This window comes from Pimephales promelas, chromosome 1 (assembly GCF_988280905.1).
Source record: "Pimephales promelas chromosome 1, fPimPro1.hap1.1, whole genome shotgun sequence".
Taxonomy (NCBI): domain Eukaryota; kingdom Metazoa; phylum Chordata; class Actinopteri; order Cypriniformes; family Leuciscidae; genus Pimephales; species Pimephales promelas.
In genome coordinates this window covers 1,994,828-2,019,896 of record NC_142769.1, presented here as the reverse complement: position 1 = coordinate 2,019,896, position 25,069 = coordinate 1,994,828, and the positions used below count along the sequence as shown (strand labels likewise).

Here is a 25,069-nt window from a genome sequence, read left to right as displayed (position 1 = left end):
AAACAACCCAGAATGTTTTAGAGTGCAGTCATTAAGTAGGACAAGCCCCTATTGTCCATATTTGACCCAAACAACCCAGCATCTCGCTCCATGACTGCACTCTAAAAAATGCTGGGTTGTTTTAACTCATGTTTGGGTCAAATATGCACAGACCCAACCTTTGGGTTTAAAATTGTCCAATTGTCCATATTTGACCTAAACATGAGTTTTTTAGAGTGCAGGCATTGACCGGGACAAGCTCCACCCCTTATATACACAACTGCCAAATTGTCTATATATTGTAATCATCATGATCACCACTTTAATAAGATCAATCCCTTTAACACAGAAATGACCATAAAATGACCAGAATGAAGAGGAAAACATACCTCCACTTTCTGATTCAACAGTTTCAAGGCTGCAATCTAAAAAAAGCTGGGGGTTTTAACCCATGTTTGGGTCAAATTTGTACAAACCCAACCATTGGGTTTAAAAATTGTCTATATTTGACCCAAACATGAGTTGAAACAACCCAGCATTCTTAGAGTGTAGACATTGAGTGGGAAAAGCCCCTATTGTCCGTATTTGACCCAAACAACCCAGCGTCCCGCTCCATGACTGCACTCTAAAAAAATGATGGGTTGTTTTAACTCATGTTTGGGTCAAATTTGTACAAACCCAACCTTTGGGTTTAAAATTGTCCAATTGTCCATATTTGACCCAAACATGAGTTGAAACAACCCAGCATTTCTTGGAGTGCAGACATTGAGCGGGACAAGCCTCTATTGTTCATATTTGACCCAAACAACCCAGCATCTCGCTCAATGACTGCCCTCTAAAAAATGCTGGGTTGTTTTAACTCATGTTTGAGTCAAATTTGTACAAACCCAACCTTTGGGTTTAAAAATGGTCCAATTCTCCATATTTGACCCAAACATGAATTGAAACAACCCAGCATGTTTTAGAGTGCAGACATTGAGCTGGACAAGCCCCTATTGTCTGTATTTGACCCAAACAACCCAGCATCTCGTTCAATGACTGCACTCTAAAAAATGCTGGGTTGTTTTAACTCATGTTTGGGTCAAATTTGTACAAACCCAACCTTTGGGTTTAAAAATGTCCAATTGTTCATATTTGACCCAAACATGAGTTGAAACAACCCAGTATTTTTAGATTGGCAGGCATTGACTGGGACAAGCCCCTTTTGTCCATATTTGACCCACACAACCCAGCATTTTGCTTAATGACTGCACTATAAAAAATGTTGGGTTGTTTTAACCCATGTTTGGGTCAAAATATGGACAAACCCAACCCTTGGGTTTAAAATTGTCCAATTGTCCATATTTGACCCAAACATGAGTTGAAACAACCCAGTATTTTTAGATTGGCAGGCATTGAGCGGGACAAGCTCCACCCCTTATATACACAACTGCCAAATTGTCTATATATTGTTATCATTACGATCATAACTTTAATAAGATCATTGGTCCCTTTAACACAGAAATTACCATAAAATAACCAGAATCACTGGTAAATACACTAAACATGGCATTCTGGTTTTTACCTTTGAGAGTCGGACTGGGTATCGAGTTCAATACTTTTTAGGTGCCCTGACAAGTTAATCTCGTCAATGTAGTGAGCTAATAAACATGCAGCGTGATTGGCTGTGGCGAAGCATCGAGAAAAAACACTATTTTAGGGCTTTCGACTGCAAGAAGAACTGGAGCGCGTCACAAATGAACCAAAACTCTACGTTTAGGATACTTGCCTCACAGACATGAGAAACAGGGCTATAGAAAGCTTGAAATGTCTACTTTTACACGAAAACAAAATACTCTTATTATGTAATCCAAATGAAAGGTGCGTTTCCCTCTACAGGCGCGTGTTCGTTCACTTTACCGCGAAGAGTCTATTGTTCCTGTCTAAATGAATGGGGGTGAGTGATGCAGGGAAGGGATAGTTGGTTGTAACGCACGTTTTAAAACTTAGTGTATTTACTAGTTTAAAAAATTGTGCCAAAATAAAAAATAATAATAATTAAATATCACTGAACATTTATTTAACCATAGCAAAGTTAATGTTTCATCTCTGTTTTTTGTGTTTATTTAAAATTCGAGAAATCTGATATTATGCTAATCTTTACGCAGAAGACACTAGCCGGGTTTAAATCACAAGGTGTGCCGGCGGGGCATGTTGTCACACTGTTAGAACTGTATTCTATACTTTTATGAATTCTATTGAGAAAAAATGGTGAGTCAATGTTCAGAAATGATTCATATGTTTTGAACTATCTGTGTTTTGCGGTGTGTCCAAATGACTTTATTTTTAATTATTTAAAAATGACTTTATTTTATATGAAAAAGTTAATAATTGTATTTTACTGAGAAAATATTTTAGTTTGTCTTGAATATTTTTATTATTAGATCAGATAACATTTTAACTTGTCATATGATCGTGTTACAATTTAACCCGCCTATGGGGCATGTTGTCAAATTCCACTTCCACTCTTTCGGGGGAAATCAAAAAAAAGATATACGTTGTATTGATCAAAACCACAATAGTGTGAAATTAATGTTGGGGGAAATAAATACTCTAAGTCTAAACCATAAGGGAATTTACACAAACTAAGAAAGTCAAAAAGTGCTGATGTTAGCTGACCTTATGATTTGTAGGCTATTATCTTCGAACTGTACATTTATGGACATTACTTTGACACAGTCACATCTGATAACAATAATGTAGAAACAAGCATTTTCTGTAAAGTCGCTTTGCGATGTGTTTTGTGAAAAGTGCTATACAAATAAATCTGAATTGAACTGAATATTTGATCTTCTTGATGCTGGTCTGTTTATTTTTAGGATGATAAAAAGCTTTAAAAGTTGTCAAAACTGTCAAAGTGTAGTTTGATTTCAGCTACACATCTTAATTAAACCATGGGGAAAAGTACAACTCAATACAATAAATCAAAATAATAAACTAAACAATAACACTTGCAACAATTAAATATGCAGAAAGCACATTTATGTGCTCAAAATGAGCCTAAAATACTAAATAATAAGCCTAAGATCAACATCCAGAAGCACAAACATGAATAACATTTAAAACATTTTTTGGTTACACTTAAGCGCTGAGTAATATTAATGAACTACATGCACTATAGTGTTAGGTTTAGGATTAGAGTGTTTATCATGTAATTATGCATAATTTATAGTTATTACAACAGTAACTACATGATGTAACGAGTAACAATGACACTAAAATGAAGTATTTCCCTTTTTTTAAATTGTAATTATGGCAAACAAACAGTACAGTTTACAGTTTGTGGAAATAAAATGTCAAATATAATATATATTATTATGTGTATATAAAAGATATAAATGTTTTTTTTGTTCTATTAACTATTTTTCACAATGTGATTGTTGGTGAACTTTATTAAATCTAATTGAGTTAATACCAGTATCATTATAGCTAATTGTAAGAATTGTACAATAATTGATAATAACTTAATATTAATGAACTACATGCACTTACTATAGTAGGGTTAGGATTAGAGTGTTTATCATGTAAAATGCATCATTTATAGTTATTACAACAGTAACTACATGATCTAACGTGTAACAATGAAAATACAATAAAGTATTGCTCTTTTTTTTAAAGTTGTAATTAACAGTACAGTTTACAGTTTGTGGAAATAAAAAAGTGAAATATAATAATATATAAGATATAAGTTTTTTTGGTTCTTTTAACTATTTTTAACAATGTGATTGTTGGTGAACTGAATTAAAACTAATTGAGTTAATACCAGTATCATTATAACTGATTGTACAATAATAAATAATAACTTAATAATGTTAATAATAACAACTTAATAATAATAACATTGTGTTGTCCCTGTTATTTAACTCTTAATAATATAATAACAATTGCTAATCAGAAACTTCAGAAATCTTAACACCATATGCAAACAGCATTTGGCTGATTTTTATAATAATACATGTAGTTTTTTTTAAACCTATTAATCATGAAAAAAAAATAACTTTAAAAAAACAGCAGCCCCATTTACAAAATATTGTATAATACATTCAAAATGTTCAATAAAACTGTACAAAAAACAGTGAAAACCCCTGAAAGATTGGAGCTAAAGTGAAATTAACTGGGGTTTTTTTTCCCTAAATAAAAGGCTGATCTATCTTATACTGTTGGGATACTGCCTTTGTTAATGGATAATTAAAATAAATTATAATGGGAACTTTAAAATTCTGAAAGTTTTTTTGTTTTATTAATATTTATTCCATTAGCACTGTTTCCGTTATCTAGGGAATTATCTGGGAAATATTGTGTTGTAAAAGGTCTCGTTTAGTGCATGATGGAAATAAAACAACAATAATAAAAGTAAAACCTTATGATAGAGATTCCGGTTTCTGGCTAATTGTAAAATGAAAACATCGATGGCTCCAGCTTTGTCATGACATCAACAGCTCTGACAATAACAGTCTATTCACAGCGAATGAGACATTTCTATAAACAAATAAAGCAGTTTGTATATAAAAAGACGCAACACGTACCGCGCAGCGCTTCTTTACGGGCAAATAAATAAACTTCAGTTCATGTTGGACTTCCACCCATAATATCAGCGCTTCAACTTCACTTCAGATATGGAGGAATAACGGTACAGGACGCCGGGAATACTGGGAGTTTGGGATGGGATGGCTGGGATTGCGTTGCAGCAAATGACGCGCTGTCGCATGTGAATGACGTATTCGCGTAGCTACGCGTCGCGGTCAGTGTGCGCGAGCCTGTGGCGTCAGCGCGTAGTGGAGATCTGTCACCACACCGGGGCACCAAAGATTGTTGTTTTATTTGATTTGATTACAAATATTATATTATTGGAAAAATACGACTTTATACATCAATATAGATTCTTTGTTTAGTCAGCTTCTCAGATGCCACAATCAAAACCCTGATTTTTTATTATTAATTGTATGTATTATTGTTTATTTTGTAATGGATTCAATATGGTATTGTTGTGCCTTTTTTCTTGACTGTTTATGCCATTTTGTATTCAGATTTTGTATTCAATTAAAAAAAAAAAGTCCCATCAATCCTTCAACAACAACAACAACGACAAAGTTGTGGCAAATTGTCAATAAATATAGGCCTATCTCAAAGTATAGTTTTTAAGTCAATTTAAAGGCACATACATACAAACAGCTGCTGAACATTTCCACCTTTATTGACCAAGAAAAACCTCGTTAATAAACAAACCGACTCAATAGCGGGGCATGTTGTCACAATGGAAACCAGCTGATTTAATGACGGCGTTCTGAAGCGTTACTTAACCTAACGTTATTATAATCAATAATGAAACACGAAGAAATCAAAAATAGCATTAAAATGTACCTTCATATTGATAGTTGATATGTTTTTATTGTCCATTTAGACTAGTTACCCAACATGTTACATCAGTTATTTTAAAAGAATACATTATACAAAGAATAAATGAAAAATCTTGAGATTCTGTGAAATAAACATCCAAAACAACAAATAGTAGTTTCTTATATTTATTTATTTTTTGTATTTGTAGTCAAAATCTCAAAATGTAAAACAACATGATTATGCGTTTATCATAACACAGCAGATGTGTTAACACATTAAAATGCCCAGATTTTTTTTAATAAGTATTAAAAAAAATCAAAAATTGTCAATCTTTATTTAATAAGTTACTTCATTAAGACACCGTATGGGTATAATATACTAGAATGACAGTAAAAATAAGTTTAGCTTACTGCTGGTATGTTGGTTATATAAGGCATACATAATAGGCTGATTTTATAATCTCAAGCACATTTCTCTGAAAACTTCCTTCATTCTGTTAATTATTCTTTGCATGAGTAACTAGCGCTGGATATTTTAGTTTGCTTTAGCTTTGGTCTGGTTGTCTGGAGGAAGTGGTTTTCCTAAATGATGAGCTGTGGTGATGCCATGAGTGAGAGACGCACACTGCTCTCTGACCTCCGGCCGAAGACGAAATCCTCCTTGGAAACTGAGGTCAAAGTGTTCGGTGGGAGCGAAGGACAGAGGCTTTTCTGCGAACACGCCATGAAGCCTTTCCCGCCACGCGTCCAACATTTGGCTTCTCACGGGCGCTGGCGAGTGCGCCGGACACCAGAAGATCTGAGGAGCGAGGACCTGAAACCCACAGAAGCGCAGCACTCCGTTCTGTGTGCGAGAAAACACAAACACGTTTCGTAATCTACCGAAGCTTATTGCATTCACTTGAGGAAAAATTCGACTTTCTGAATTAACGAGTAAATTATCTCAGAATTACGAAATAATTTTTCATGGAAAGAAGTTTTTGCTCTGTTTTTCTGAATTAATGAATTACTTCAGAATTACGAAATAATTTTTCATGGAAAGAAGTTTTTGCTGTTTTTCTGAATTAACGAATTGTCTCAGAATTACGAAATAATTTTTCAAGGAAAAGATCTTTTTGCTCTGTTTTTCTGAATTAACGAGTTGATTATCTAAGAATTACTAAATAATTTTTCAAGGAAAATAAGTTTTTGCTCTGTTTTTCTGAATTAAGGAGTAAATTATCTCAGAATTACGAAATAATTTTTCAAGGAAAAGAAGTTTTTGTTCTGTTTTTCTGAATTAACGAGTAAATTATCTCAGAATTACGAAATAATTTTTCATGGAAAGAAGTTTTTGTTCTGTTTTTCTGAATTAACGAATTGTCTCAGAATTACGAAACCATTTTTCAAGGAAAAGATGTTTTTGCTCTGTTTTTCTGAATTAACGAGTTGATTATCTAAGAATTACGAAATAATTTTTCAAGGAAAAGAAGTTTTTGCTCTGTTTTTCTAAATTAAGAAGTAAATTATCTCAGAATTACGAAATTATTTTTCAAGGAAAATACGTTTTGTTCTGTTTTTCTGAATTAACGAGTAAATTATCTCAGAATTACGAGACCATTTTTCATGGAAAGAAGTTTTTGTTCTGTTTTTCTGAATTAACGAATTGTCTCAGAATTACGAAATAATTTTTCAAGGAAAAGACGTTTTGCTTTGTTTTTCTGAATTAACGAGTTGATTATCTCAGAATTACGAGATAATTTTTCATGGAAAGAAGTTTTTGCTGTTTTTCTGAATTAACGAGTAAATTATCTCCGAATTACGAGATCATTTTTCATGAAAAGAAGTTTTTGCTCTGTTTTTCTGAATTAATGAGTTGATAATGTGTGATGAATTTATAGTTGAGAATGATTAATGTGTGATGTGTTGCCACTTGTCTTCTTCCGCTGCCTTTAGAGACCATAATGGAAATAAGTCTTCAGGCTTTATTGTGTTATCCCTGACTACTTTTGTATTTGATTTTAATGTATAAAACAGTTTCAGACTGTTTTCATGTTTTTAGATTTAAGTGGTCAAATAAAATCAATCAATCAATCAATCATCTCAGAATTACGAGATCATTTTTCAAGGAAAAGAAGTTCTGTCAACCACAGCTGCCAGTTTTTCCGTAAAAACAGCTGGATTTTTTTACAGTGTAACAGAAAGTAAATAAAGTAAATAAAAGGCTGATTTGACGTTTACTTGACCGACGGGACAGCTGTTTCGGTGGTTGCCTAGCAACATTTAAAAAAAAACTTGTTCTGTGTGAACAGTGCAATGTTTCACACCTCGCATTTTCGAATCCGAATTTAGCCAACAAGCCGGGGTTTTTGCACTTGGTGTATCATGACACTCCGTAATTTTTAAGTTCTCTGGGTGTTAAGTCTAAAATATGAAACAAAACATATTCCATATGTATTTTAGCTTCATTTGAATAAATGCTCTGTTTGAGAGGGTTGTTTTAAGCTGTGAAACTAGTACACTAAACTGAAAGGTCAAACAAAGCTCATGATATGAGATATGTATCTCACCTGTAAAGGCCAAAGGAGAACATTGATGTCTCCATGAACGCCGTCGGCCAGAAACATGGACTCTGTTGCCCCAGTGGTGAATGAAAGTATGGCCTTCTTATTCTGGTGTGAATAATGCACAACATTTAAACTAAATCTGATCAGAGTTATGAATCATAAAAACAGGAATCAGCCAAACAAAGCCTTTTCAGACCTTAAAAATGCCGTTGTCGTACATCTTCTGCAGGGTGAAGGCAAATCCTTGAGTTAAGACTCGGTCTATCCAGCCCTTCATGATGGCAGGCACACTAAACCAGTAGAGAGGGAACTGCGAATATAATCCAAATCATGTTATCGTTCTTAGATCGAGGTGAAATGTATGATAATTTGACATGAGTATACCTGAAAGATCACCAGCTCTGCTTTCTCCAGCTTGTGTTGTTCTTCTGAAACGTCGTCGCTCAGTCGCCCGTCCTGCCATGCCGTCATCATCTCGTCATTGTACACAAAGTGCTCAGGGTTCTTCAGATCACCTGGAATAGTTACAGTAATTTAATGCTCCTTTATTTATTTATATATATATAAAATAAAAAATAATAAAAAAATAATAAAAAAATATATAAATAGATTGCATGAGAAATGGGTGAGAAATCTGTTCTACAATAAAAATAAATAAAATAAAAAATAATAAAATAATAATAAAAAATATATATATTTTATATGCAATCTTTTTATATATTATTTTATAATTTTTTTTAATTTTAATTATTTTTATAGGAGGACAGATTCCTCACCCATTTCTCATGCAATCTATTTATATATATATTTTTTATTTTTTTATTATTTTATATATATATATTTAAAGGAGCACGCCAACGTTTTGGGACTTTATTTTATTCACAGTATCCTCCAGAGTTAGATAAATCCATACAGTCCCTTTTCATCTCCATATATATCCCTAATAAAGGCTAGATGTCTCGTCCGCGCTGCTGGCCAATGGAGGTCGACTCTCCGCACTGGCGGCCATCTTGCCACAGTCAGCTCGCTCACTCGTAACATTGTGTTTTAAAGGTGCATGTACTTTTTAAATAACCATAACTCACTCAATTTACCGATTTTCAAACGGTTTGAACGGTTTCAAACGGTTTGATTTCAAACGATTTATGGACTTATCTAACTCTACGGTGAATAAGCTAAAATAATAATAATAAAAATAAATAAATAATAAAAAGCTATTTAAAAAATAATTCTGATTACAGTCAATCAAAAAAAAAATATTTACAATTTTTCTTAAAAAAACAATCAATCAATCAATATACAAAATCAGACATTTAAACCAATAGTAACGTTTACATAGAATCTTTCAATTTAATATTTGTCCGAAATTCAAAAATTATTCCAGGGGAACCTAAAATAATATTTTCTGAATAAAAGCGTTGTCTAATATAATTTTAAAAAGGACATTCTATTAAAATATGCTTTATAATGCTCCTTTGTTTACAGCATGGTCTGTCTGGATAATCAATGATTTCATGTACGTGTAAACTTTCTAAAATTCTGGAGGTAAAGAATGGCCAGACATGAACCTTTTCAAATGGTTTAATGCACAAGATTATCCCGCTTATACCGTAGCGATTTGCAAACATTGACCAGTCAAAGCTGTTATTGGTGTTTGTAGTGCAATATTTGACATGAAGGCTCGTTAGATCTAGCATTCTGCCCGCTTTAAATTAGACGGAGCTAAGATTACACTTATTTGCATGAATGAATTAAAGCATTTATTTGAATTAATTCTCGAAAGAGAGGGAGAGATGCGTGTGTGAATTACCTGAATCTGTGCAGTTTTTTCCTTACATTTGCACATGAAGCAGATATTTGAAGATGACAGAAAATTCATACCCTTGATATCATCTGCAGTAGCGGAGGATTTAAAGCTCATCGCATAGAGATCCGACACGAGGACTTCATAGCCTTGCTTCGTCAACGCCTCGACGGCGACGTCCCGAGCAGCGGCGTTGAACGAGACGGGACTCTGGTGAGCATAAACTATCAGTGCTGTCTTCTGTGCTGTTCACACACACACACACACAGGGAGAGAGAAAGAGTTCACTGGGGTTTGATTTAAATTCATTTACTCACAGGATAGCAGTGATGATATTTCACAAGAGTAAAAACATTATCAATCAACTTCCCTTTTCAAAAAACTTTTGCTGAAAATGTACTCACGCCCATGTCATCCAAGATGTCCATGTCTTTCTTTCTTCAGTCGAAAAGAATAAGGTTTTTGATGAAAACATTCCAGGATTATTTTATTAAATGAGCGATCGTTTAGCTTGATAAGACCCTTATTCATCGTCTGGAATCGTTTAAAGCCCTTTGAACAGTTTGCACTGAAACTCTCATTTGGACCTTGAACCGTTTGGTTCCCATTGAAGTCCATTATATGGAGAGAAATGCTGGAATGTTTTCATCAAAAACCTTCATTTCTTTTATTGGTGCGCAATATAGATCCTAGTATTTCATTCCAAATTTACAGAGACTTTCCTTTGATTTTTCAGGGATTTGCCTTGAGATTATCGCTGACCTAGTTATTTTTTCTGCTGAAAAATTCTCTCTCAATCCAAACCGGTGTGAATTCCTTTCTTTTGTGAAACATTAAATTAAACATTTTAAGATTTAACAGGTTTTGTTTGTTTGTTTGTTTGTTTTTTACAATACAATGTAAGTCAATCATCACCGAAACTGTGTTTTCCAGCAGTCATCAAAAAGTCGTCTCTCGTGTAGAAGTCACACACCTTTAATAGACCAATATGGCTGATACAAAATGCTTCAATCAATTATTTAGGGTCAAACACTAACTGACTTATCTCAAATAAAATAAAATACATATATAGGAGTACATATTTCTCACCCATTTCTCATGCAATCTTCAGTTCTGTACCAGATGAAGAGGGAAGGTCTTGTGCTTGTGAATGAGCTTCTCTTCTGATCGCTCGCGTGCGAAGGCGTCCGATCCCGTCTCGGGTTTCAGGCCGTGTTCCTAGATAACCTGTTGGACTGATTGGTCAAATGAATGGACATCTTGGTGACAATCTAGTTAAATGTGTTACAGGAATGCAGCTCCGCTACTTTTGCTTCTTCAGGGTGTCATGCACCTGTTCATATTGTTTTCTTGCAGCTCTGTGTGAAATATAACACTAACACGTAGCAGTGTTAAAAAAACGAACATTATAAATAATTAAAAATCAACAGATCAAATTCCACATCCAGGGACATAGATTTTTTATATTTTTTTAAATCCTTTATCTGCAGGTCATTATATATTTACTATATTTTTTCTATTGCATGCTTATTTTAGGCCAAAAATGGTTTGTTTGTCCAGCAGAAACAAAAACAGTACAAAATAAGTATATATATATATATATATATATGTGTGTGTGTGTGTGTGTGTGTGTGTGTGTGTGTGTGTGTAGATAGATAGATAGATATACATATATTTATATAGATATATATCACTGCCGCTCAAGAGTTTGGGATCTCGATTCTTCATGTTTTTAAAAGTAATCTCTTCAGCTCAAAGAGGCTGCATTTATTTGATCAAATAAAAATAATATTGTTAAATATTATGACAATTTAAAATAACTTTTCTATTTGAATGTCTTTTAAAATGTAGCCTGTGATCAAAGCTGAATGTTCAGCATCATTACGCCAGTCTTCAGTGTCACATGATCCTTCAGAAATCACTCTAATATGATGTTTTAATGCGCCAAAAAACTCATAAATCATTATTATTATCAATGTTGTGGACAATGGTTTTTTTTTTTTTTTTTCAAAGTTATATTTCATTTATTTGAAAGCTTTTGTAACATTATAAATGTCTTTACTGTAACTTTTGGTCAATTTAATCCATCCTTGCTGAATAAAATCTCACTGACCCCAAACTTCTGAACGGTAGTGTATAATGTTAAATCATCTTTCTATTTCAGAAAGAAGTCTGTTCTTTTGAAATTTCAGTTTTAGTTTATCTATTAGGCCTACTAAAATCCCCATACTGGTTTGTGAAGAGGCGTTGGCAGTCTTTTATGTGTGAGTGAGCTGAGGATCAGATCGCACTGGAAATGAGACCCCAGGGACGGTTTGTGGCACATCGGCTCACTGTAAACTGATCCTCAAGTGTAAATGCATCTGACATCATTCAGTTCAGTCCCACAGAGGGGAACAACAACAAGCGCTACATGGGCCAGAGCCTCATCACGTGATGATCGCGATATTCTGTTGTCATGAGTGACAAAGAGAGAAGACTATCTTTAGGTTTCAATCTCTCTGCCTGCAATTCCTGAGAGAACTTATTTCATCATTTTACATTTGTCTTACATGGCTGTCAATGCAATAGCCTTTAAAGAATAATACAGCCCAGATGGGAAGGTGGAAACTCACTGTAAATCTATATTAAATTAATATGGGATCTCCGTCGATGCTCTTTATTTTTTTATTTTTTTTGTAATTTTGTTTCTGTATTTCTTTTATATAAACTTCCAATCCTTGATTCTGATTGGTCAATAGCTGTGCTTTATTCATGATAAACGACCGCTTCACCCAACGGCTCTGTGTATCACTGCGCAACACTGCAGTAACAGTTCCTATGTTGTGTTTATTTGAGCTTTCACGCATACACACATTGGAACTGTATTGCTGTTCACGGTCAGGGACTATTTTTTCTAGCGGAAGGAAGGCTTTTATTGATTTTACTTCATGAAAGTTGCACTAATACATATATTTTTTACTTTAATATTTTTATTGTGTGGTAAGTAACCATTTTATAAATGCAAGACAGCAAAGTGACATTGAATCAACGTGGAAACGACGTCTCTCATGACATTGAAACAACGTTGATTTTGCTCATCGAATTAACGTTGAACCAACGTCAGACGCGGCATTCTTCAAAGCTAAATGAAAATCGAAAATTGGTTTGCTTTCATAACGTTGAAACAACGCGTTGATTTCAAGTTGATTTTCCGTTAGTTTTGAAAGATTGACGCGTCTGACGTTGGTTCAACGTTAATTCGATGAGCAAAACAATGTCGAAACAACGTTGTTTCAATGTCATATTTCCACGTTGATTCAATGTCAGTTTGCTATCTGGGAAGGTACTCAAGGCAAGTGCTGTATCGTGAATAAGTAACGGCTGAAGGGGTTACTCCGCTTCTCGTCGAGCTCAACGCCCTTCAGCCGTTAATCTTTCACGATACAGCACAGCTTCTCATTTTTTTTTAAATCAAAGTAGTACAAATTTTGCTTAAGTGATTTTTTTTGTGCACATATTAATTTAAAAGCATATTAATTTAGCTAGTATTTGTATCAATACTGTGTGTCTGGTGCAAAGGCCGTCCTCGCTACCCTTACATATGATTATAAAACAAAATGAACCACTTTTATAATTTATTTTCACACAAAATCTGTTGCACAATCAATGTTCTTTCTGCAATCTTACACTATGGGAATAGTGAAAAACACCAATATTCTGGTGAAAATGCAAGAACCGCAATTCAAATAAGCTATTTTTGTATCTTCGTCTTGTTTTTTCTATAATATGTAGCCTTGAAACAAGGTAGGCCTACATTTACTTGAAAAGAAAAACTGTGCATGATAATAATAGATCTTTTAGAGGGTTATTTTTATTTTCACAAATGTGTTTTGTTGTTGTTGTTTTTTCAGATATCTACTCGAAAAACAAGACAGTGGACAGTTTCTTATAGGACAGTTTTTGATAAGAAACTCTTAGAAAGAAACTCGTTTGGGTTGTCTGTAACTGATGATGACAGGATTAACAATCATTTATAGGCTACAATACGAAACGTGTCGTTTTCTGTTAAAGCAGAATGAATGAAATCGTCTTTCGAAGTGTCAGTGAAAAGAGATTTTAGAATTATTATGTAGCCTAAGCTGAATCTGGTTTGGACTGCGAGCATGCGCAAACCATGTTGTTTACTTAAAGAGTTTAATAAACTCAGCGGTAACTTTAAGAGAAAAACATTATTATAAACAGGTATAGCCTAGTACAAATATCGATTCATGCATAGTTACCACGCATGCTTAAACATTGCAAATAAATACATGCAACAATCGCCTACAACAAGGATTTAACACTAACTGTGCATTTATGCAAAACGCGCTTGCTTTTGCCCGGTCTCTGCTGTCAGCTCTGAAACCGGCGTGCGCGATAGCCCAAATACATGCAACTATTGACTAAAACAGTGATTAAACACTTACTTCTGATGTATGCAAAGTTGCAACCACTTCTGATAGACTGTAGATTGAGTCTCTGTGTGGCAGGGCTGATCGCGTGCGGTCTCACTCTCCGCGCACTCTCCGGTCTAAACGGGATCCGAGGCCAGTGGGAGTTCATCACGTGAAACTCCTCTTAAATCCTACCTCGCTACCTACTTTCCTTACATCCAGCAACTTAAAACTGTCTCTCTGTGTGATATTTTCCTATTCTGTATCCTCTAATTGTACTTTCCAATTTTATTTACCCCTGGCTTTGAGTATGTTCTTATTAATAAAAAATTAAAAGTTCACCAGTGCCGGATTTATCTCATATTGGGATATCAGGCTATACATTTTTGGTCCCTCTCAAACCACAGCTTGCTTTCAGTCAGAAACCTCATATGACCAAAATTTTTCTTTTCAGATGTGTCGTGTTGCATGTCGGACAGTCATTCATTTGAAATGGTTTACGAGTTCACGCACACATACAACACCACATATGAGATGAGACACCTATGCAGTGTTGGGTAAGTTACTCTAAAAAAAGTAATTAATTACTAGTTACTATTTACCTCTTCAACAGTGTAATTATATTACTGTACTAATTACGCTCTCTAAAAATTACTTTTAATTACTTTCAAAATCCCATATCAATCTCAACCAGCTGAATAATACAAGGCATGAATCTGTTTTAATTTTTTCAAATAAATACTATAAAATTGCATGAATTATCCTTAAACAGACCAGGTAGAGAAGGTTACCTTATAAAAACATACTTTTTAGCATCAGACAATACATTTTGATGTTAAACCCACTATTGTTTTATGTCTGATCTCTTGACATTTCACACTTTTTTTCATACATATTTTACAATAATTCATACGAATTTGTAGCCTGGCTGCGCCCTCCTACCCACTTCCGCTCAATTTCATTTTACTTCTGTACTACTCTATGTGGAAATGAAATGAACTAGAGTCTGGTTGAACCAGGCTAACGAATTTGTACGAGTGCGGTCGTAATTTAGACACCTCATAAAATGCATACGAATCGCTGTGAGATCGGATTGATCTATGCACAGTATTTATTTACCTCAATTACATCAGAAGTAACTGTAATTAAATTACAGATAAATTAGGAGTAATCCCTTACTTTACATTTTCAAGGGAAAAGTATTTAAATTACAGTAACTAATTACTTAGTAATTAGTTACACTCAACACTGCCTGTAGCCTATGTTACTATAACCTGTTTCAGTCCTGTCAGTGAAGATTCAAGATGGACTATGCTGTAAGAACACCATCACACTTTTTTAATTTGATAGATAATTATTTGCATGGCATTGGTGCTTGGACTAATTATACCTTGTGGTTTTATCTATTTATTTATTTGGTTGATTGATGCAATAGGTTTTTGATAGGTTGAGATCAATTTGTGAATAGCAGGGCACGTATATGAGGAAGTACCAGCTCCTTCTGCCATGATTCTGAAGCTTACATCTGATTTACTATAATTGACACCCTTTATGCATTTCAGTAGTTTTTTTTTTTAATTTGGTTTATGCATTCATCAAAAAAAAAAAAAAAAAAAAAAAAAAATCACAGAATATGACTGAGCTCACGTTTTAATGTGAAACACACACTGGAATGATTAATTAATTGAAAACACAATGCAGTCTGCATTATTCTCTGATGTAATGTAATCTGAATAAGCCTGTTTTGCAGACTGATCATTTGAATTAATTCGCTCACGCAATCATTGGACTGAAATCATTCCTTTAATACAGCAGCTTAAAAATGATCTGATCACAAAACAGAAGCGAAATCGGGTCAAGGGGTTAGAAATGTCCGTGAACCAGAGTTGTATATAGCCTACCAACCCTGAAACATGAGCTTCTCTTGAGCAGATAGTGTTCAGAGAATAAGCGATTTGTCTTGTTAAATACCAGGAAAGTTACCTTCCTTTTCTGGAACTGAAAGTCGAGGTTATCTTCTTATCTTTATAGGTGTGTCGCCTGCTTTCTGGAAAACCTGTCAGGCTGACATTACGATACTGAGAGTATATTGTTGTCAGGTGGGGTGGTGAAAGGAGCGAGGACTCGAGTGCAGAGTTGATGGGATTTTTAATAATAAATATAAAACAAAATACAACAAAAAACTATCCCGAGGGGGAAAACAAGACTGACGGCAACCCAGCACAGGACTGCAAACACAGTGCATTTATAAAGTAATCTTGGTAACACTTTATTTGAAGGGCTGTGCATAAGACTGACATGACACTGTCATGAACATGAAGGAGTCTTCATGAATGTTAATGACTGTTATGACACTTTTAATGCAAAGTTGACATTGTTTAAAATGTCTTTGTTATGACAAACTTAACTTTAACCAAGACAAAAATGTTTATTAATTTCTAATGCATGTCATCGCATATGCCTCCATTGCTAATAACAAAACGTCATTTTAGAGCTAGCAACATAGCCTTGAGACATTTATAGCAGACTAATTAGAGAGAGATTTAAGCGTGTGTGAATTACCTGAGTCTGTGCCTCTTTCTCTGTTCAGCATCGTCCTACTAATAGCGATCTATCTGCTTCAAGAACAATGTCATTATAGCCTCACGAAACAGAAATGTCATGTCACTTTAAAGTTGCTAAACTATTTTACTGATAAAAATCATCAGTTCGTAGTGCAATTTCTCATGCAGCTCCACCCGTGTCTTCAGATCAAAGAAAAACAAAGCCTCACTTTCTTTCCAGTCGCGTGAATGTTTCACTTTGCGTGTCCGAGCATTTGAACTTAGATCGCTAATCGCTTTTATGTTACTGGAATATCAAGGCTCACTATTGCTGGTCATGTGTGTGATGCGTGACGTACAACACAGACCGCGCGAATTTTTTTATTTTCTGACAGCCTAATTCAACGGATTGTCATTTATAGTCAATTACTTCAATACCACACCTGAAGATTGCACAGATGTTGTAGGTTTTTGTCCTTAAACGCTCTTGTGTGTAGAATTCATTTAATGCATCTATAGTGCAATTCCCCCCTGCTGTAAGGACTTTTGAAATGACTGAAAAAAGTAAATAACTTTACAACTAAGAAAGTCCATAGGCCTAAACCAATCAGATTCAAGCATTCGAAAGCTGCGTAGAAGCTTCTTTTAAACAAGGAACATATAGTGTGAGACACTGATAGTTGAAAACAGCTTATATGAACATCATGTTGAGAAGTTAGAAAACAAAGGCTGTTTATTGGCATCGAAAACAAATGTTGTTCATCGGCATCTGGTTACGCCAGACCACGTATCATTGAGAATAAAACGCGGTCTCGAAACCACATGTCCTTTTTTCTCGTATGTACGAATGCCCGGAGGAGTGTTATTGGGTGCTACAAACATAGATATAAAGGCTAGATATGTCGTCCACGTGCTGGCCAATGGAGGTCGACGTCTGCACCTGGCGGCCATCTTGTCTCAGGCAGCTCGCTCACTCGTAACATCGTGTTAATGGTACATGTACTATTTAAATAACCATAACTTGCTCAATTTTCTACCGATTTTCAAACGGTTTATTTTGTTATAAACGTCAGAGATGTAGTTATGACACTGCATACTTATGAATAAAAAGTGTACAAATAAATAATCATCCAGATAATTATAGCCACGTTAATAACGTTTGTAAGAAACCAAACCGTTTGTAAATCCGTCAAGATTTCAACGAGATAAGAGTATTTGTGTTCGACTCATCTTACATCAGCTTGTCTGTGACAAGATGGCCGCCAGTGATGACGATGGAAACCCCGCCGTAACACATCTAGCCTTTATATACATATCTATGGCTACAAATGTCTATCAAATGACCCTGTACATAGCTCATAGCCAATTATACCAGATGACGTATGTAGAGCGACAGAAAATTGGATGAGGAAAAAGATGATGGGTCAGAGATTTAACGTAAAACTTCAATTAATAGCCGAGTCTCAGTTAGACGCCTGTCTCTTTTACGCGCCTGCAGGTTTGGGTGAATAAAAGCCCGTCTCAAATAGAGGCCGGCTCTGTTTTTTAGTTTCGGTTATGCCGAGTTCAGACTGCATGATTTTAGCCACGATTTTGGCTCGCCGACAGGTTTTGAGAAATCGCCGACAAATGCCCGAAATCACAGGCAAATCGGCGCTCGTTCACGCGAGTGACAATCACGCAGTGTGAATGAACAAAGACGCGAACTGAGAGAATCACCGACGAGTCGCCGACGCCCGTGAGATATTTGGCATGCTAAATATCTGGACCTGTCGGCGATTCAAAATCCTGCTGTGTGAAAAGTGTTTTGACTGAAAACTACACCGGCGATCACCGGCAGCCAGTGAGAGAGCAAGATACAGAGCAGCAGGGAGTTCGGGGAGGAGTTATAGATCACATATCAACATGATATGGCATTGTTTCAACAAAAAAAGCTTCTTCTCGGTCTATTTGGACACAATAAATGGAAGAAAAATTAGTAGAAATTTGGCAAGAGCACTCGTGTCTGTTTCACCAGCTGTACCACAACCGGGTCGGAAAAAAAGTCTCACGCGAGAACTCCGGTCTTGCACGTGTGGTGTCGCGCGTTGTTTCCTTTTCAAATCTCACGCGTGTTTGTTGTGAAATGTAGTTTGCGTGCAGCGTGCTAGACAGAGTCTGTCGGCGATTTTTCTAAAATCATGCAGTGTGAAACCTTCTGTCGCCGATCCATCGTCCAGTGTGAACACAGCAGCTACTGAATGCTGGCCAAGATAGTCATGCAGTGTGAAAAGAGCAGCGACCTGACTACTTTGAAAATCGTGCAGTCTGGTTAATCTTCGGCCTCCAAAGCAAATTTTTTCCCGCCAAAGCCTTTTTTGGTCGGTGAGTGATGTCGAATAGAATGACTGCTGTGCTTGACAGGGCGCATAATAATAATAAGAGAGAGAGAGAGAGAGAGAGAGAGAGAGAGAGAGAGAGAGAGAGAGAGGGATATATATATATATATATATATATATATAGAGAGAGAGAGAGAGACTTTGACTTTCAACATCTCTTTTAATTACAACTCATTTTTCACTCCAGATACAAATTACACCTTTATCACATCACTTCATAAAAAACTACTCCTTTAAAACAATTTCATTAAAAAAAATAAAAAAAAATAAAATAAAAAACACAGCCTATAACAATACATTCCATTCTCCATCTTCACTGGGTTCACATAAAATATTTCCAACACCCCATAAGAAGAAGAAAGATTCAGTATCCTTCACCAATTCATAATACTTATACTCCATAACCAGTCTACTTTTTACCATTGCTCTAAACATATTCAAAGGATCAGCATCAGTATTAAACTGCATTTTTCTCTTTCTGGTCAGCCAAATTGCCATTTTTGCCTCACCAAATAAGACATTAATCAACACAATTTTACGTTTGTTCAAGATACTGTATTTGGGTCCAAAAATAAACAAACTGTTTGTAAAAATAAAACCAAAATTATGGCTCAAATCTTTCAACACACCAAATAATCCTATTAACCTAGGACAGCCAATAAGCATGTGAAACACTGTTTCTGGTAAGCCACAAAACAGACAATCTTCTCTTTGCAAAACATTTAAATGCAACTTATAACAGTTTGTTGCCACAATCCAATGAGAAATCCTCCATTGCAAATCTCCAATTCTTTTCTCAATTGGCTTCTTATACAATGTCCTCCAACTTCCTTTTGGAGAAGTGCCTGTTTCAACAAAATTAGTCCATTTGGTCTCTGGGAGATCTTGCAGTGCTCTTAAATTTAAAACTTTTACACAAACCATATAAAAAGACTTCTTAGATATCATATCAAAGAAACCGATTTCAGGTGTTGTAAAAGAAAGTAATCTTCCATCACCCTCCTGCCAATTTCCTACATTTATCCCCACCCTTATACTGGGAAATACATTCTCCACCCTTTCTTTTAGCAAAGGTAAGGCCATAACATACTCCTGTATCTCAGTTAAAAAATGTTCAACAGTACGAACAGAATGAATACCAACCTTCAAAGCTAATTCTTCTGCAGTAATCCATTTATCCCAAATTCAAAGATGACCTATTTTACATATTCCTGCTTTAACAAAACTTGCGCTTATTCCTTTGGATTGTAACATACCATTGGAAAAGAGAGGATTAAAAATCAAGGGTTTTTAAGGGAGAGAGAGAGAGAGAGAGAGAGAGAGAGAGAGAGAGAGAGAGAGAGAGAGAGAGACCCGACCACGCGCGCACACTCTCACGTCTTCAAACAACAGCCTTGCTCTCTCTCTCTCTCTCTCTCTCTCCCTCGCGCATATTAATCAAATCAATTGACACGATAATAAAAGGTTGGAAGACCGCATTTCACGTGAAGCAGAATTTAGAGATAGACTCAATGAACAAAATGTTGATACTAAATTATGGGCTTGGGCGCCGTGACGTCATTACTGGCGTGGTGGCCATGTTGGCAGCGTCACGCATGTAAACTAGCAAGTCGAACGACGAGAAGAAGCAGCAGAGTTGGGGTAAAGAAAAGAAAGAAGATGTTAAAATCCCTAAAAGGTAGTGGAATTTACCGGGATTTTAAATAGGGAAGCCAGTGACCGGTATGTGGACTAAACCGGCACTTTTAACGTTTTGGAATGGATCCATATGAAATTTCCAACAAAGAGTCGGCAAACAGTGGGAACACAGTAACTAATCCGGACAAAGGTAACGGATGCTAGTGCTAGTTTAGTAACTGTGGTAACAATCATTCACTCATGTACTTTTAACGTGTTTCAAAAGTGTAGTTGTTAGCTGTCAACCCTCACGAAATTTCTCACGTACTTGAGGTCTTTTCCCGCTGTCTTCCTGTTTTAGTATTTTCCTGTAAAATATCCCGTATTTTAATATTCTCATAACACAATAGCACTTCCATCGGACCTGTCAGTCTCTGTTAGAATGCAACGCGGCACCCAAGCCCTACAAGCCGGTGCAGTTCGACGATTTGGGAAAATAAAAGTCCCAAATTTTCTTTTCCCAAAACAAAGGCTGTATCAAAAGGTAACTTCGCGTCCGCTGCCAAGATGGACCATAGATAAACAAACTGCTTCGGTGTCGCATAGACGTCGTCATCGTCTTGCCGCTCCCTCCCTTTCTGTGAAATAGGCTAAAATGTGATATGAATAAAATCGCGCTGCGGCAATGGTGAAACCCAGGCTATGAACCTATAACATCAACGAAACAATGCTTTTTTATATGTTCTTCTTTTAAGAACTGAAAGGTTTTTTGGGGAACTAAAATGTGTTCTCTATACATCATCGCTGCTGAAACCCCCTTTTGAAACTTTTATTTTTAAGAATGTAGTAGATTTCATAACCATAAAATCAATGTGTGTAAATTTGTTGCTCTAGCTAGCATTAAATGGGACTTTAACTTATTATCAAAGAGTTGAAACGCCAATGAATAGTCTCTTTAAATACGTTCTAGTTCCTGTGGCATTTATTTACATTATTTCCGACTGAACACAATAGAATAAAACAATAAAACAGAGTGCAGCCGCGCAGCTATTGAAAGCTTATCTCTTTCAAACCCATAGAAATACATTTTGTTTAACAAATATCATAACCCATATTACCTCTTCTTTGCATACAGATTTTGAATTTTTTTTTGCTGACCTGCATCTCAAATGCATCATTGGCCAACAATGGTCTCTAAACGAACTCGGATCATAATGCTTTTGAGAAACTCGATCCTGAAATAAGATTCCAGAAATTGTTTATGACAAAATATTGACAAAATATATTTTTAATATTAAAACACACATTAAAGTTCTTCTGATCACAGCCATTAAAAGTTATTATAAACAAAAACACGTACAGCACAGCAACAACAACAAAATACTACAAAAATGTAACTCGTGTTTGTCTAGTTTGGGTAGTCGTTTTTAGTCATCCTATTTAATTAATCTTGGTCTTAAATAGTTTATTTGGCTGTTCTCATCTTAGATCCGAACCCAGGTTTTATGTTTTTGGTGTTTCATTCATGACAAATGACAACATTTCTCACATTATCACAGTTTATTCCCTATAAATAAGAACTCGAGTTATCAAATCACCCAGTTTTATCTGGACTGTCTTACACATAAATTAGCCTTCCATGGCAGGACTTTTTGATAATATATCCATCATTAAAATGTATACTTTTTACCTGTATGAGAAATTTTTGTGTATTATATGTCACAGTTTGCTTCATTTTGCTATCCTCACTTACATAGTCCTTCACACACTAAAAAAATGATATCTGCATGGCGTCTGAATACTTTTTGGTTTGACTATAAGACGTACACAAAATGTTGTTAGCAATATGGCCCAGGTGTCTGTAAATCCCTCCAAAAGTTGACTATGTTTTCCAAGCTTCGTGTCGTTGTGGCGATGAGTTTCGAATAGCGACAGCGATTATAATCCACTGGGAAGACGTTGAATAGGCTTCCATCGGGTGGATTGGTCAAATCGATGCCTAAATGTTTCATGCACATGCCGACAAACACATCCTCTATATAAACCGCTTTGACGTGTTGAGCTGCTTTAATAAGTTTCCCTGCCAAGTCCAGAGAAAACACATATCCTAAACCCAGAGCGTAGGGAGGATAGTGAAACGGGGAATAAGCCGTTATTGGGAGATACCATTTAGAAAGGGGGTTTCTCAAAACCATTGCGTTCCTGGCCACAAGTCCGGTCATATAGTTCTGCTTTGGTGCCGGCAGAAGCAAATTCACTAAGTTTTTCACATTGAGAAACATATCCGAGTCGATCTTCATCGCGTACAGCGCATTCTGGCAATTAGCAGAAAGCCATTCCAGCATTACCGCTGTCTTAATGGTGAGATTGTAGTAACTATCCCAGAAATCACTTTGTAAAATGTCATGATGCTTCTCGCTTTCTCGCAACAAATCCTCTTGGAGCTTTTCGCTGTCTTCTGAAGTTGGCCAACCTATTAGAAATAGTAGACTTACTGTCTTGTCCGCCACTACCTTCTCCGAACCCCATGTGGACCGGATCGCATCCCGAGCGGCCGCGTTTCCCGGAGATACTGGTATTATTAGCACCACGAAAGTATTTTCCTTCTGGCACTTCTCTGGCTCATTAATAACAAAGCTATATTTGTGTGGGTAAGCGACATAATAGGGATCTGGAGGTTTCCACGGTGCAGCAGAAATCCCTCTCGTTACCGTAGTCGGTGATACGATCCCTCTCGTTACCGTAGTCGGTGATACGATCCCTCTCGTTACCGTATTGAGCGTTTCGCTGGACGTTTTATTGTGAAATGTCTTTTGAAACAATACTCCAATGGTTGTCTTCCAGGTTTCTGCGTTTTCATAGACGATGACATAGTAACACATCGGCAGGAGCACCAAAATGCTGAATATAACATATGAATGACGATATCTGCATCTGCCGTTTGATTGCACTTGACTGAAAAAAGAAAACAAGTTCTTGGGCATGTCTATGTTTCGACGAATTCAAACTTTTGTTATCATTAAAGGAGTAGTTCACTTTTCAAAAAACTTTTGCTGATAATTTACTCACCCCCATGTCATCCAAGATGTCCGTGTCTTTTTGTCTTCAGTCGAAAAGAAATTAAGGCTTTTGATGAAAACATTCCAGGATTTTTCTCCATATAATGGACTTCAATGGGGTCCAAACAGTTCAAGGTCGAAAAGACAGTTTCAGTGCAAACTGTTCAAAGGGCTTTAAATGATTCCAGACGATGAATAAGGGTCTTATCAAGTGAAACGATCGCTCATTTAAAAAAAAATTAACAAAGTTTAAGTTTTATGAGCTCAAATGTTCGCCTTGCTCTGTTCTGTGATGCGCGATTGTTCATTTTGATAAAGAGAGTCACGAACGCGCATCACAGAACAGAGCAAGGCGACCATTTGAGCTTATAAAACTTAAACTTTGTTATTTATTCATTAAATGAGCGATCGTTTCGCTTGATAAATTCGCTTATTTATCGTCTGGAATCGTTTAAATCCCTTTGAACAGTTTGCACTGGATCTTGAACCGTTTGGACCCCATTGAAGTCCATTATATGGAGAAAATCCTGGAAGGTTTTCATCAAAAACCTTAATTTCTTTTCGACTGAAGAAAGAATGACGTGGACATCTTGGATGACAGGGGGGTGAGTAAATTGCCAGCACAAGTTTTTTCAAAAGTGAACAATACACATTCCTGATGAGGTTTCCAGTAAAAAGCAACAAGCTGGATAAAAACTTATTGATAACACTTGACTTTACAATACGTTTTCATTTGTTAACATTACTGTAAAAATATTTCCATGATTTGTTGAAATTTTATCTTTTGTCAAATCAATGTGGTTCGGAAAACACAATGATTTTGAGTTACTATAATTAAACCAATCTTCTTTTGTTGCACTAACTCAAATTATTAATTCCAATCAACAAATATTTTAAGGCAACCATGTGAGCTACCTTTTTTAAGTTAAACCAACAATACTTTTTTTAGAGTGTATTAAGTATTTAGAGTGTATTAAGTAACATTTTTTACAGTTATTTGTTCATCTTTGTTAATTGTTGTACATTGTTCATTTTTGCATCATAACAAGGAAAATGTTGAAACTAACGTTATTGATATAGAAGTGCACTTCATGTTAACTAATGAAACCTTATATAGTAAAGTGTTAATTGTTCTCTAAATCCACTTCTATTTTGCAATTATTAACAGTACATTTGCTACAGTACGGATGATAAATAAAAGTATTTTATGCTTTGCACAATTTCACACAAAAGAATGCTAAAGTACTTTACCGTCGTTCTTCATTGACTTCCTCCATGTTTCTGCTGTTAACAGAAATTATGAACCTGTTATTTCAGATGCATTTTCACTCAGCTCTGCTATTCCACGACAAA

General features: G+C 35.6%; 2 protein-coding genes across 2 annotated transcripts; both read right to left on the bottom strand.

Annotated features, from left to right (window-relative positions):
* Positions 1–5,526: 5,526 nt before the first annotated feature.
* Positions 5,527–14,267, bottom strand: nqo1 (NAD(P)H dehydrogenase, quinone 1). Its single transcript, XM_039690986.2, has 7 exons — positions 14,153–14,267; positions 10,794–10,939; positions 9,782–9,949; positions 8,285–8,415; positions 8,097–8,210; positions 7,904–8,005; positions 5,527–6,198 (listed from the first exon to the last, which is right to left on the bottom strand). The coding sequence occupies exons 2-7, from the start codon at positions 10,795–10,797 to the stop codon at positions 5,890–5,892; spliced, it is 828 nt and encodes a 275-aa protein (XP_039546920.1). The 5' UTR covers positions 10,798–10,939; positions 14,153–14,267; the 3' UTR covers positions 5,527–5,889.
* Positions 14,268–22,090: 7,823 nt separating this feature from the next.
* Positions 22,091–25,069, bottom strand: LOC120492742 (beta-1,3-galactosyltransferase 1). The gene is made up of 2 exons (XM_039690984.2): positions 24,968–25,069; positions 22,091–23,612 (listed from the first exon to the last, which is right to left on the bottom strand). Exons 1-2 carry the CDS (start codon positions 24,991–24,993, stop codon positions 22,496–22,498), a joined length of 1,143 nt encoding a protein of 380 aa, XP_039546918.2. The 5' UTR covers positions 24,994–25,069; the 3' UTR covers positions 22,091–22,495.